Source organism: Bubalus bubalis, chromosome 13, assembly GCF_019923935.1.
Source record: "Bubalus bubalis isolate 160015118507 breed Murrah chromosome 13, NDDB_SH_1, whole genome shotgun sequence".
Classification (NCBI taxonomy): domain Eukaryota; kingdom Metazoa; phylum Chordata; class Mammalia; order Artiodactyla; family Bovidae; genus Bubalus; species Bubalus bubalis.
Genome location: NC_059169.1, coordinates 17,360,904 through 17,375,509, shown reverse-complemented (window position 1 = coordinate 17,375,509; position 14,606 = coordinate 17,360,904). Strand labels below are relative to the sequence as shown.

At 40.9% G+C, this 14,606-nt stretch overlaps 1 protein-coding gene across 3 annotated transcripts in view; it reads left to right on the top strand.

The window, feature by feature from the left end:
- Window positions 1–14,606, top strand: part of LOC102413807 (ATP-binding cassette sub-family C member 4) — a 500,000-nt gene that overhangs the window by 375,296 nt on the left and 110,098 nt on the right. For all 3 annotated transcript variants that reach the window (XM_045162446.1, XM_025263123.3, XM_045162447.1), the window contains 2 exons: window positions 8,172–8,273; window positions 14,331–14,420. In XM_045162446.1, the coding sequence (XP_045018381.1) occupies window positions 8,172–8,273; window positions 14,331–14,420 (192 nt within the window). The remainder of the gene's footprint in view (window positions 1–8,171; window positions 8,274–14,330; window positions 14,421–14,606) is intronic.

Below are 14,606 nucleotides of genomic sequence, written 5' to 3'. Positions count from 1 at the left end.
CTGGTAGTGCCTGTCCATGCTGGACACATCATGGGCATCAAATAAATACTGGACTGACTGAGACAACAGTTACAGGAAATGGCTGGGACCCCACAGAAGCCCAGGGTAGCCCATCCTGCACTAGAAGCTTTAGAAATGCAGAGGAGGGAGCAGACTGGGGTTAGGCATTCCTGCAACATTGGGCTTTGGTATGTGTCTCAACTCAGGGAAGTCTTCTCCTTGTTATGTCTGTCCATCTGTATATCTCAAACTAGCCTGATTGTACTTGGTGGACCTGATGTCTAAAGAGAGGAACTGTGTACCCTGTACAGCCTGGTGTTCATGAGACTCTGCTGGTCTGGCTCCTGGGCTGGGCTCTTGGGGCGTATAGATAATTAGAAACAGACTGTATTACTTGGTTAACAAAGTTATTTTGACTGTCTTGCTGACCATCATGAAATGAAAGAAAATCAATATCATGAATCTTTATGCTAAAGTGCATCTCTAGACTGAAGAAGATCTTGAGATAGAATTCCCTCCTTTTTGGTGTTGGTCAGTCTTTTTTCTCTGAAGGGCATTGACTAATTGGATGAGACCCACCCACATTATGGAGGATAATCTGCTTTACTCAGAGTCTACTGATTTAAATGTTGATCTCATTAAAAACCCTTTCACTGTAATAACTAGATGAGTGTAAGCAAGTGTCTGGAAACTGTAGTTTAGCCAGGTTGACATAAAATCAACCATCACACCCATCATAACCATTAAGCATGATTTTAGTGGGAAAAGCACTAACTCTGATTCCTTCATGGATTATGTGATGCACCAAAGAGTGTAACACGAAAGGGGCCCTGCAAAAAGTTTTCAGGGAATTTTGCTTAAATTTTCAGGTAGTTTTTTTTATTTCTTTTACACCAAACTGCTACTGAATTGTGTCTGAGGCTTAAAATTCCTTTCTTTGTAGGTGTGTTCAGCAATACAATGAACTTCCAAGAACTTTGAATTTTCTAGGGTTGACTTTGTCAGGCTGCTTTGTGTCATGATGAAGGAAGCATCTTTGATTTGGGCAACAAACCTAAGTTTTTCCTTAAATACACAGAATGTCTTGTAGGAAGTTTATCTGGGAATTTAGAGATTTGTCAGCAGTAATTATTTTCAGTAAAGGAGGGACTAATGGCTGAGAATAAGAATGGTGAGAAGGATTGGTGTTAGTGTGGCAGATGGCTTCCTGGTAGGTTGAAGTAACTGGTGATTTTTTTTTTTTTTTTCTTTTTGATCACTATATAGTTTCTATATGGTTTCCACTCTCTATATGGTTTCTATAATCCTTTAAAAATCTAGTTTTCTAGTTCATCAGAATCACCTGGAGTGCTTTTTAAACCTATATGATCACACCTTGGAGATTCTGATTCACTAGGCCTTAGCTGCTGCCCAGGCTATCTATATCTTTAGTAAAGATACCTTTTCTAAAGGTACACTCTTGTGTACTTGAAAATAAGCACCATTTTGGAAACATTGCCCAGGTTGCAGAAAAAAGCACATAAAGCCAAAATGTGCTTCAGCAAGTATAAAGGATGTCAGGATCATATGTAAACTAAAATTAGTTGAGAGGAAAACCTGTCTTGGTTTATACTAGACTTTTTGGGGGTGCAAATATGGAATTTATTCATTCATTCAATCACTTATTCCACAAAATAACTAAGTACCTACCTGAAGCCTGGTGCAGACTAAAGGCAGGCTAGATGCAGAAAGGTTCTTCCTGTTTGGAATTTATGTTCATCAAGTGGGGGTGGTTTAATAAAGAATCAAATAGTGAAACTCACTGTGGACATATTTGTGTGTCATTAGTCCTTGGAAGGATAACTCCAAGGTGCCATGGGGTGCTTTGGCAGAATTATTTGTGTAGTCTTAGAGCTCATGCTTCCTGGGAAGGCTGAGGAAGTTACCTGGAGAATTCCGTGTGTAAGGGTGAGGGAGATGGGACGCTGATGCTTTGTGGTTTCCTGGGGATGATGATGTGACACAGGCTTTTAGTGCACAAGAGAGGGATCCATACTTTTGGGAAACCAAAAATGTCTAAGGCTGCAGAGTAGAAAGTGCTGATGAGGGGACCCAATGAGGGGACTGTATAAGACCCTACAGGAAACATGAAGGTTTTTATCATTTCAGAGCTCAGCCTGGCTGCAACCTGGGGAATGGGGCAGTGTGGTAAGGTGGGGATCCAGAGCAGAGGCAGGGGAGATGCATCAGGAGCCTAATGCAATACATGGTCCAGGGACAGGAAGATGTGGTTTGATTTAGGGTGAAATAGAGACTTGGTCAGATTTGAGAGCTACTCAAGGCAAGTCTGGAGAAGGCAATGGCAACCCACTCTAGTACTCTTGCCTGGCAAATCCCATGGATGGAAGAGCCTGGTAGGCTGCAGTCCATGGGGTCGCTAGGAGTCAGACACGACTGAGCGACTTCACTTTCACTTTTCACTTTAATGCATTGGAGAAGGAAATGGCAACCCACTCCAGTGTTCTTGCCTGGAGAATCCCAGGGATGGGGGAGCCTGGTGGGCTGGCGTCTCTGGGGTCACACAGAGTCGGACACGACTGAGCCGCTTAGCAGCAGCAGCAGCAAGGCAAGTCTTTAGTTTGGTATGGAGGTGGAAGGGGAGAGGTAGATCTCAGGCTGCTTTGGGTTTTGGGGGCTGCAAAATCTCTGGATTCATTGAAATACAGAATGATATAAGAAGACCAGATTTGGGGAGGAGAAGAGTCTGAACTTGATTTTGAATTCTGAGAGGCTTTTCAAATACCTGGTATTTGTTATAAGACCCACCTCACTGACCACCCATTGGCCTGATTAAGTCTCCTTTCTTACTAAAACTGGTAGTAGATATTGAATATAATCAATAGATTGGATGTTTACTTTTTTCCTCAACTTTGTCTCTCACTTAGACATGTTCATGCCCAGTTAGAAGGTGAAAAGGGCAACATGAGTAGAATAAAAGGGCAGCTGAGTTTACTGACCATGTGGTCAGAACTGAATAAGGTTTAACCATAGGTAGTTTGGAGGTGTGGTGGGCACGTAGAGTTTAGAACACAGTGTAGTGTTGAGCCCTGCTGCCCTACTGCCTCCTGTAGCCTGGGACTCAGTAGACTTGTGTTTCTGTCACAATGGTCATCTCCAAGGATGATCATCTCCCAGGATTTTCACTCAGATCATGTCTGGGATCCCTTGGAAGAAAACTTTCCACTTCTGCCTACCTTGGAGGGATGATTGTTTATATCCTCAGGGCAGATCTACATGTGGCTTCATAGTGTTGTGTCTTGTTGTTAACCCATGCTTTTCAATTTCCTTTCTTCCCTGTACAGAAAATAAGGATTTATTATGATCTTATATGCCTAAGAATTCCCTTTATTTTTCTCTTAGCAAAGAAGAAGAACAATGATCTTGGAATTGAACAACTAAGAGAATTAGAAAAGATCTCGTGTTAACTTCAAAGCACTAGAAGTTTTCAGTGACTTTTGCATCCAGTAAAATGTTTCTCTGAGGTTATATTGTTCACAAAGCTACTTAGGTTTCCATTACCAGCCATTCAGACGTCAATCTTTTTGACTGCAGTTCTGATGTTGATACCTTCCTGTGTGACTTGTTCTGGGTCTGCACTTCATGGCTCTAAGGGCCATTTAATTTCAGCTTTTTCATCAGCCTGACTCTTGGAGAAAAATGCAGTCAGCACTTCTGGTACCATTACAAGCTGATCATGTGTTGAGTGGAGTCTCATTTAACCCCTGGAAGACTGTGATGTCTTCCCCCTCAGACCTATGATTTGTGGACAAATGCTTGATGAGTTTACTTCCTCAGGGCATGATTTTTCTTTTCTTTCTTTCTTTTTTTTTTTTTTTGAAAGTGGGGATTTCTATTCTAACATGCACAAACTGAATATTGAATTTGTTATGTCTTGATAGTACATTTAATTGGAATTTGATTCTGTCTAGACAAGATTTATAACATATATGCATAACTGTACATTTAACATACATGTATAATATACATTACTGACCGGGGACCTTGAACTTTTTAATCAATATAAATTGATAAGGGGCCAGAAGAGAAATTCAAGCAAGGCTTTACTGAAGCTCCTGAAGCAGCACAAGGGAGTGAAAAACAAGTAACAGGTGCCTTTGTTCACTCTGAGAACAGTAGACTAATTCCTTGAATGGAGTGAGAGTGGGGGTGGATCACAGACGTGGCTTAGATGGTCTGCCCACCTCCTAGTAGGCACTGTGTGTAAAGATCATATGCAGTGCCCTGCCTTTCCTCTCAGCATCTCAGAAATGGCAGTTGGCTTATGCATCTGTGCAGTTAGTTTTAGTCCCTTAGAGTTCCTTTGTATTCTGTTGCTGGAGGAGACGTTTGTGCAGGTGCAAGTGTTCCACTAAAGGATCCCAGGTCCCAGCCTGTCTCACAATGTTGTTCCAGCTGTATTAGCTCAGACTATGTAAGGTTGTAGCCTTGTCATCAATTAGTTCAGTTCAGTCGTGTCCGACTCTTTGCAACTCCATGGACTGCAGCACGCCAGGCCTCCCTGTCCATCACCAACTCCCAGGTTACTCAAATTCATGTCCATTGAGTCGGTGATGCCATCCAACCATGTCATCTTCTGTTATCCCCTTCTCCTCCTGCCTTCAATCTTTCCCAGAATCAGGGTCTTTTCAAATAAGTCAGTTCTTCGCATCAGGTAGTCAAAGTATTGGAGTTTCAGCTTCAGCATCAGTCCTTCCAATGAATATTCAGGACTGATTTCTTTTAGGATGGACTGGTTGGATCTCCTTGCAGTCCAAGGGTCTCTCAAGAGTCTTCTCCAACACCACAGTTCAAAAGCATCAAATCTTAGGTGCTCAGCTTTCTTTATAGTCCAACTCTTACATCCATACATAACTACTGACAAAAACCATAACTTTGACTAGATGGACCTTTGTTGGCAAAGTAATATCTCTGCTTTTTAATATACTGTCTAGGTTGGTCATAGTTTTTCTTCAAAGGAGCAAGTGTCTTTTAATTTCATGGCTGAAGTCACCATCTGCAGTGATTTTGGAGCCCCCCAAAATAAAGTCTGTCACTGTTTCCACTGTTTTCCCATCTATTTTCCATTAAGTGATGGGACCCAGATGTCATGTTCTTAGTTTTCTGAATGTTGTTTAAAGCCAACTTTTTACTCTCCTCTTTCACTTTCATCAAGAGGCTCTTTCGTTTTTCGCTTTCTGCCATAAGTGTGGTGTCATTGGCATACCTGAGGTTAATGGTTGGACTGATTTGAACTAGCCCTACAATCTGTTCCTTTTCTTACCTCATTCCCACAATGGGCAGACACTGTGTAAGTCTTAGTTGGAGTTGTAATATGAAAGTGCTTGAATTATGGAGTGTCTCCCCTCTTTGTGACATTCTGTTTCTCTGGGGATTCAAAGGTAGGGAAGGTGGTGCCGATCTGGAATGTCCTGACCTGATTCCCTGGAGGATTAGCATTTGAGATGGCCTGGAAGGGTGGGTGGGATTAGTACTCTGGGTGTCCAGGCAGAGGCCACTTGGAGAGTGTGCACTTAGGTGCTGATGGCTCCTAGAGGCTGTTTAGTGTGGTGGACACTCTCAGAGGTGCTGTAAAGAGGTCAGGAGGGAGTGCTTCTGGGGTTGGTTTGGTGGTATTGGGGAAGGCTGATGAAGGAACCATTCAAAAACAAAAAGATGTATCAGTATTTGCAACAACTAATAGCAAGTAATATTCTGAAATTGTGTTGTTTCAAGAGGAAAAGAGAATTGGCAGAGATAAGCTGTGTCAGAACAGGCGAGAGCTGGTACCTGACTGACAATGGAAGAGGTGATGTGGGGAGAAAACTCAGGCTGTGGTGGTTGAGAGTCTGCAGAGGAGTCCTCAGACCGCTCTCCATTCATCCTGCCTCCTGCTGGACACGGGCTCAGAGTGGATAGGAGTTGCTGTGCCTGGTGTTAGGTTTTCAGTGAACTTAGATGAGAGGAGGACAGAACGAATGAATCACATCTGCCACAAGCTGGTCTTAAAGAGAAATACAAGGCTCCTGTTTTTTTTTTTTTTTTTTCCCTGCACAACTGTTTTCCTTTTCAGTTTTTACCAGTTCTTCTTTTGAAGTAGAAGTTTGCAATCACATTTATGACTTTGGGGCATGATAGAGGGGTGTGTCAAGGACTTGAATGGTGTTTACCATGTTTAACATGGAAGATTATTATTTGTGTGTTGTTTTCTTTCTCTAACATCTTCACATGCTTGTTTCAGTTGCCCCATGTTGGTTAGGATTTGGTTTGCCTATGGGTCCCAGAGCTATCCATGTTAAAGATTCTTACAGAGGTAATTTGTTTTTCTCTCATGCAAGAATCCTTGTAAGGCTCTGTATGAGTTTCCTGGGGCTACGGTTCGAAAGTACCACAAACCAGGTGGCTTAAAACCACAGGAATGTATTGTTTCACAGTCCTGGAGGCTAGAAGTCTGAAATCAAGGTGTTAGCAGGGTCAGGATCTCTCTGAATCTGATAAGGGAGCATCCTTTCTTGCTTCTGTTAGCTTTTGATGGTTACAGGCAAACCTTGCTGTTCCTTGGTTTGTAACTGCATCACCCCAGCCTCTGTTTCCCTCATCAGGTAACTGTTTTTTGGGTGTATATCTGTCTCTGCATCTCTCACAAGGGCACCAGTCATATTGGATTCGGGGCTCACCCTACTCCACTGTGGTCTCACCTTAATTGATTACATCCACAGCAACCCTATTTCCAAATAATGTCATGTTTAGAGGTAACAGGGGTTAGGGCTTCAGTATATAAGTCCCATGGCTAATGTGAACCTCTGTGGTGTTGGGACCCAGACTCTTCCTCTCTTATTATGTTACTCCCCTGGATGTGACTTTGACCCTGCTGGCAGCCTCCAAGACCCAGACTGTGGGGTGGAGGAAGGTCCTGGTTGCTGTCACTCTCCACTGACCTGGATTTAGTCAAGTGGCTGCTCCTATCTGCTCAGGAGTCTAGAAACAGAGGGCCTCCTTCCAGGCTGCCATGTGTTGGCTAAAATCCGGGGTTTGTTACTTCAGAAGAAAGAGAGCAGATTTTGAGGACAGCCAGCAGTCTCTGCCTCACAGAGACTTACAGTCTCTCCCCTTACAGTTTTTGGGGACCTTGAGGAGTGGGAGTGGTCTAAGTTGTTTGTTCAATTTCTCTACCACTCTATTTTTTCTCACTGAATTATGTCTAACATTTACAAAGCAAGAAGGAGTTTTCTTTTATGTGTCTGTCAGCTTTGTAGTGGTTCATTGGGCTTTGTTTTATTCAGCTAAATTTCATCAATTAGCTGCTAAGTGGTGTAGAAAATAATAAGTGAGAGGTGAAAACATTCCTGCTGTGGAGGAGAGAGGACATTGACTAAAGAGAAGAGACAGTGATTGTGAAAAGATGCTTGTGAAATATTTTTTTAAGGCATAGAAACTTTAGAGTGATGACTTAAATGATAGCTGTTGACAAGCAGTGATATGGATTTGACACACATGAGGGGGAAAGCAGAGAGTATAGTCTTTATGTATATATACTGTGGTACTAGAGAAGACTCCTGAGAGTCTTGGACAGCAAGGAGATCAAACCAGTCAATCTTAAAGGAAATCAACCCTGAATACTTATTGTAAGGACTGATACTGAAGCTCCAGTAATTTGGTCACCTGAGGCAGACAGCCTACTCATTGGAAAAGTCCCTAAGGCTGGGAAAGATTGAAGGCAGAAGGATAAGGGTGTCTCAGAGGATGAGATGGGTAGATGGCATCACCGATGTGATGGACATGAACTTGGACAAACTTCAGAAGATGGTGAGGGCCAGGGAAGCCTGGCATGCTGCAGCCCATGGGGTCACAAAGAGTTGAACATGACTGGATGACTGAACAACATATTATATATCGCTATACTATTTTATATACTTATATGTATAATATATTGTAATAATAGTACATTGCATACCATATATTATTTAATATTTCTCAGGTGAAACAAGACTTAATAAAATACAGTTGTAAAATGATAAGTAGATATAAATGATAGGCAACATAAAACTTTTTATTGCAAATTCCAAGGAAACAATTATTTTGCTTATGCTTTGTTTTTGCAGTATAAACAATCTATGTTTTTCCTTTTTCTGTAGAACTTTCTGTTACTTGATGAGATATCACAGTGCTACCCTCAGCTGCCATCAGATGGCGAAATGATAGTGGATGTGCAAGACTTTACAGCTTTTTGGGAAAAGGTAAGAAACTCATTCCAAAACTGTGACTGCTCAAAGACAACTGTGACATAGATTTATTGGAGAATTTTGAGATTTTAAATATATTATGTGACTTGCCCATTTATTGAAAATATGTTATGAAAATTCTCAGAATCAGGAAAAAGGTTTGCACTGAATGGCAATTAAGTATAAAATCAGCCTGAAGCATTTGACATGTTGCTCTTTATCTCATTTTCAAAACAGCTTTCAAAGTATTAGCACATGTTGAACTGAAGGTACATAAATTCTTTTTAAAAATTTTTAGTTTATTTTTCATTATGTTTTATTACAGAATATTAAATGTAATTCCTGTGCTATACAACATAAGATCAACTTAAACAAAGATAAAGAGCATAAATACATCTTTTCTTGAAAACCAAAATCTAATATTTTGGGCATCAATGGTTTAACTCTTTTTAAACTTGGCAATATATTTTGGAGTTATTTATGGTTATAAAATACATAAATTAGAATTTGAAGGATTAGACAGACAAAATACTGCAGTGTTGAATGGGTTAACAAATACATAACTACTCATTATAGATCAGAGGCTTTGAGGAATCAGCGTACATTTTTTGCCATGATGTTCTTACTATACACTGAGTGAGGCCATGATGCAGATCTTTGCTGTGGGGTAGGGTGGGGCTTCCCCATCTTGAGCTTCTGGATAGTTCTGGCTACTTCGGTGGCTTCCAGGGACAGGAGGAGATAACATGTGGGTATTGTCAGCACTAGTGATTCTCAGTTGAAGGACTGTACTATGTGGCAAGCTGACAGGGAGAACTGGTGATTTTCCAATACCCACCATCAAAACAGTAGTATGTTCCCAAATACATAAGATCACATCCCGGTATCTTTTGTACATGGAAAGTCACACAGGGTTCCTTACCTACCCTGACAGCTTTTCCTACCTTAATATAGTAGATTTAACTCCAGCTTGGTATTTTTTATCATAATACACTTGAAGCATAGATGGAAGGCACTATTAAAATTTCATTATAAGGGTCACTATGTGAATGCTTCACGTGAGGGGGGCCAAAGTATTGGAGTTTCAGCTTCAACATCAGTCCTTCCAAAGAAATCCCAGGGCTGATCTCCTTTAGGATGGACTGGTCGGATCTTCTTGCAGTCCAAGAGACACTCAAGAGTCTCCTCCAACACCACAGTTCAAAAGCATCAATTCTTCAGCACTTATCTTTCTTCACAGTCCAACTCTCACATCCATGCATGACTACTGGAAAAACCCACAGCCTTGACTAGACGGACCTTTGTTGGCAAAGTAATGTCTCTGCTTTTGAATATGCTATCTAGGTTGGTCATAACTTCCCTTCCAAGGAGTAAGCGTCTTTTAATTTGATGGCTGCAGTCACCATCTGCAGTGATTTTGGAGCACAAAAAAATAAAGTCTGACACTGTTTCCACTGTTTCCCCATCTATTTCCCATGAAGGGATGGGAACAGATGCCATGATCTTAGTTTTCTCAATGTTGAGCTTTAAGCCAACATTTTCACTCTCCTCTTTCACTTTCATCAAGAGGCTTTTTAGTTCCTCTTCACTTTCTACCGTAAGGGTGGTGTCATCTGCATATCTGAGGTTGATATTTCTCCCGGCAAACTTGATTCCAGCTTGTGCTTCATCCAGCCCAGCGTCTCTCATGATGTACTCTGCATAGAAGTTAAATAAGCAGGGTGACAATATACAGCCTTGATGTACTCCTTTTCCTATTTTGAACTAGTCTGTTGTTCCTTCTCCAGTTTTAACTGTTGCTTCCTGACCTGCATATAGCTTTCTCAAGAGGCAGGTCAAGTGGTCTGGTATTCCCATCTCTTTCAGAATTTTCTGCAGTTTATTGTGATCCACACAGTCAAAGGCTTTGGCATAGTCAATAAAGCAGAAATAGATGTTTTTTCTGGAACTCTCTTGCTTTTTTGATGATCCAGAGGATGTTGGCAATTTGATCTCTGTTTCCTCTGCTTTTTCTAAAACCAGACTGAACATCTGGAAGTTCACAGTGCACGTATTGCTGAAGCCTGGCTTGGAGAATTTTGAGCATTACTTTACTATCATGTGAGATGAGTGCAATTGTGTGGTAGTTTGAGTATTCTTTGGCATTGCCTTTCTTTCGGATTGGAATAAAAACTGACCTTTTCCAGTCCTGTGGCCACTGCTGAGTTTTCCAGATTTGCTGGCCTATTGAGTGAAGCACTCACAGCATCATCTTTCAGGATTTGAAATAGCTCAACTGGAATTCCATCACCTCCACTAGCTTTGTTCATAGTGATGCTTTCTAAGGCCCACTTGACTTCACATTCCAGGATGTCTGGCTCTAGGTGAGTGATCACCCCATCGTGATTATCTGGGTTATGAAGATCTTTTTTGTACAGTTCTTCTGTGTATTCTTGCCACCTCTTCTTAATATCTTCTGCTTCTGTTAGGTCCATACCATTTCTGTCCTTTATGGAGCCCATCTTTGCATGAAATGTTCCCTTGGTATTTCTAATTTTCTTGAATGGGGGGAGGAGGAGAAGGGGACGACAGAGGATGAGGTGGCTGGATGGCATCACCAACTCGATGGACATAAGTTCGGTTAAACTCTTGGAGTTGGTGATGGGCGGGAGGCCTGCATGCTGTGATTCTTGGGTTCACAGAGTTGGACATGACTGAGTGACTGAACTGAACTGATGTGAATGCTAACATTACCAAATTTCTCTTGAATGAAACTGCAGCATTTTAAAATGAACTGTTTTGTTCTTTGTTCAAAGAAATTAATAGCATGTTCTAATACTTCTGTGCAATTTGCATTAGAGTACTGAACAGCCTATTCTGTCATCCTGGTCTTTCCTATGAAAGGAATGTGTCCCTTCCTGGGGTCATTAGTAATTAGGGGCTGTCAAGTTAGGTCATGGGTGAGGGTGAGGGGGGCAGAGAGAGAGAGAGAGACTTTGGGAGGGGGAGCAGAAAATACATTGGGAGTTTTGGAGAGAAGTTGAGTCTGAATGAAGCCCCTACTGGGTTGGTAGGCAGGAGACAGACATGAACTCTGTAATCTGCTTCCCTAAAGAGCCAGGTGGTCCCAGGGGAACACATGTATACCTGTGGCGGATTCATTTTGATATTTGGCAAAACTAATACAGTTATGTAAAGTTTAAAAATAAAATAAAATTAAAAACAAAAACAAAAAAAAAAAAAAAAAAAAACAAAAAAAAAAAAAAACAAAAAAAAAAAAAAAAAAAAAAAAAAAAAAAAAAAGAGCCAGGTGGGCTGGTGGGGGAAGGTCTCAGGGACTCAGGTCTCATTCATGAAATGGTGGGACTTTGTCTCAGTCTTTTTTTGTTTGTTTGTAGAGCTGGAATGTAAACCCATCCAAATTTATTTAATTCTGATTCTTAAATTCTTACTTTTAAACACTGTCTTTATAAGGTAAAGAAACAATTTACAATACAATATTAAATCTTATGGAATATTGTTATTTATACTTGTAAAAATTTCTTTAAATTAATTTATTTTAATTACAGGCTAATTACTTTACAATATTGTGGTGGTTTTTGTCAAACATTGACATGAATCAGCCACGGGTGTACATGTGTCCCCCCATCTTAAACCCCCCTCCCAACCCCATCCCTCTGGGTTTTCCCAGAGTACCAGCTTTGACTTTTAAAATAAGTAGCCTTATGGGAGCCTTCAGATTCATGAGGCAGGTGTTTTGAACTGTGTTTGGCGCAGAGTGGGGACTCAGCTGATGATCCTTGCTGAATCATTATCCTCTGAGCCCTGTTAAATCATTATCCCCTGAACCCTAATAAGGGAGAGGCAGGTCCCCAGAACCCCTAGGCTGTCAAGTGTTGCCCTCTTCTGGTCATGGCAGAGCAGTGCCCAACCCTGAAGCCTGACCAGGGCATGGACTCCTCTGGCCCTGACAGACTGTAGGGGCTGTGATAGGAGGTGGTGTGGGTCATTATCTGTGTGTGGATCATTGTTTGGTTTTCATAACCGAATATAAAGTAGTAAAATAGGAACCCTAGGTGTCAGATAAGAATAAAGAAGTAGATATGCTTAAATAAATGTTTCTCACATATTAAAATCTAGCTTCTTCTAGATTTTAAACTAGATACAAAAATCTAGTTTTTGTAATTCTTAGAAAATATGGGGCTAGTTTTCTGACGATTCAAAGTAACTGTTGTTGCTTTAGAGGTGACTGTTCCATAATAGGTTTAGTTATTTCCAGAGAAACTTTTCATGTAGAAGGTTCTCCAGACCTTTTTATCCAGTCCTTGTGTTTTTAATCTTTTAGGCATTTTACTAATCATGCATAAGCACTCTTGTTTTACATACTAGCTTATTGTGAATTTTCTCAACAGTATACATAAAGCTGCATGCACCCTTAAGTCTCTCTACCTTGGAACTCAACAGATTGTGCAGTAATCTGACTTGTGACTGAAATGATGTGATTTTTGTCCTTTTCCCTCGAATTGGATTGTACATGCAACAAACAGCATAGCTCTGTTTTGTTCTTGTTGTTGCCCCTGTTTTGCCAGGGCAAGAGATGCATGTAACATGTATAAAATTGAGGCTTTATCACTCTGACCCATGATGTCATAATTAATTTCTTCATTCCCCATGTTTTCTTGTTGTGCTGCTGCCACTGTTGTTCAGTCACTAAGTCATTTACAACTCTTTGTGACCCCATGGACTGCAGCATGCCAGGCTTCCCTGTCCTTCACTATCTTCTGGAATTTTCTCAAATTCATGTTTGTTGACTCAGGGATACCATCCAGCCATTTCATCCTCTGTGGCTTCCTTCTCCTCCTGCCTTCAATCTTTCCCAGCATCAGGGTCTTTTCAAATGAGTCAGTTCTTTGCACCAGGTGGCCAAAGTATTGGAGTTTCAGCTTCAGCATCAGTCCTTCCAATCAATATTCAGGGTTTGATCTCCTTGCAGTCCGAGGGACTCTCAAAAGTCTTCTCCAGCACTACTGTTCCAAAGCATCAATTTTTCAGTGCTCAGCCTTTTTTATGGTCCAACTCTTACATCCATACATGACTATTGGAAAACGATAACTTTGACTATATGTACAATTGTTGGCAAAGTGATGTCTCTGCTTTTTAATATGCTCTCTAGGTTTGTCATAGCTTTTCTTCCAAGGAGCAAGCATCTTTGAATTTCATGGCTGCAGTCGCCATCTGCAGTGATTTTGGAGCCCAAGAAAATAAAATCTGTCACTGTTTCTACTTTTTTCCCTTCTATTTGCCATGAAGTGATGGGACCAGATGCCATGATCTTTGTTTTTTGAATGTTGAGTTTTAAGCCAGCTTTTTTGACTCTCCTCTTCCACCCTCTGCCAGAGGCTCTTTAGTTCCTCTTCACTTTCTGCCATAAGGGTGGTGTCATCTGCATATCTGAGGTTCTTTTACTCCTTTCCCAATTTTGAGTCAGTCCATTGTTCCATGTCTGCTTCTAACTGTTGCTTCTTGACTTCATACAGGTTTCTCAGGAGACAGGTAAAATGGTGTGGTATTCCCATCTCCTTAAGAATATTTCACAGTTTGTTGTGATCCACACAGTCAAAGCCGTTAGCATAGTCAGTGAAGCAGAAGTAGATGTTGTTATGAAATTGCCTTCCTTTTCCTATGATCCAACAGATGTTGGCAATTTGGTCTTTGGTTCCTCTGCCTTTTCTAAATCCAGCTTGTACATTTGGAAATTCTCAGTTCAGGTACTGTTGAAGCCTAGCTTGAAGGATTTTGAACATTACTTTGCTAAGATGTAAACTGAACCCAATTGTACAGTAGTTTGAACATTCTTCTACCTGTATGGAAATCTAGTAAAAGAAGGAACCTTCCTAAAGTCACCTAAAGCTGCCTCAAGCCCCTAAAGAGATAAAATTGGACAAAGAGGCCTCCAGGACATAGTATCTTAAAATAGGAAAGGGAAAAATGTGGGTTATGTTTGCATATCAATTTTGTTATCTTTTCCACTTTCTAAAACAATTTGTGTCATTTTATTGAAATGGGTACTTTTTTATTAACTTTAATTTTCAGGAATCAGGAACCCCAACCCTACAAGGCCTTTCATTTACTGTCAGACCTGGTGAATTGCTAGCTGTGATTGGACCTGTGGGAACAGGAAAGGTAAATTATGATGCCTTTTGGCAACTTGATGCCATGCTACAGGCCCTGTTAAATTCTCACAGTGGAGCCCAGAGCTGAGTGTGCCTCAGTCTGATTTGGGTGTACCTAAAACAGTGTTTCTCTAGGTGTGTTTCTTCTAGGAACATTAGTTTTACAAGAAGGTTTCATGGCTAAATACATCAGGAT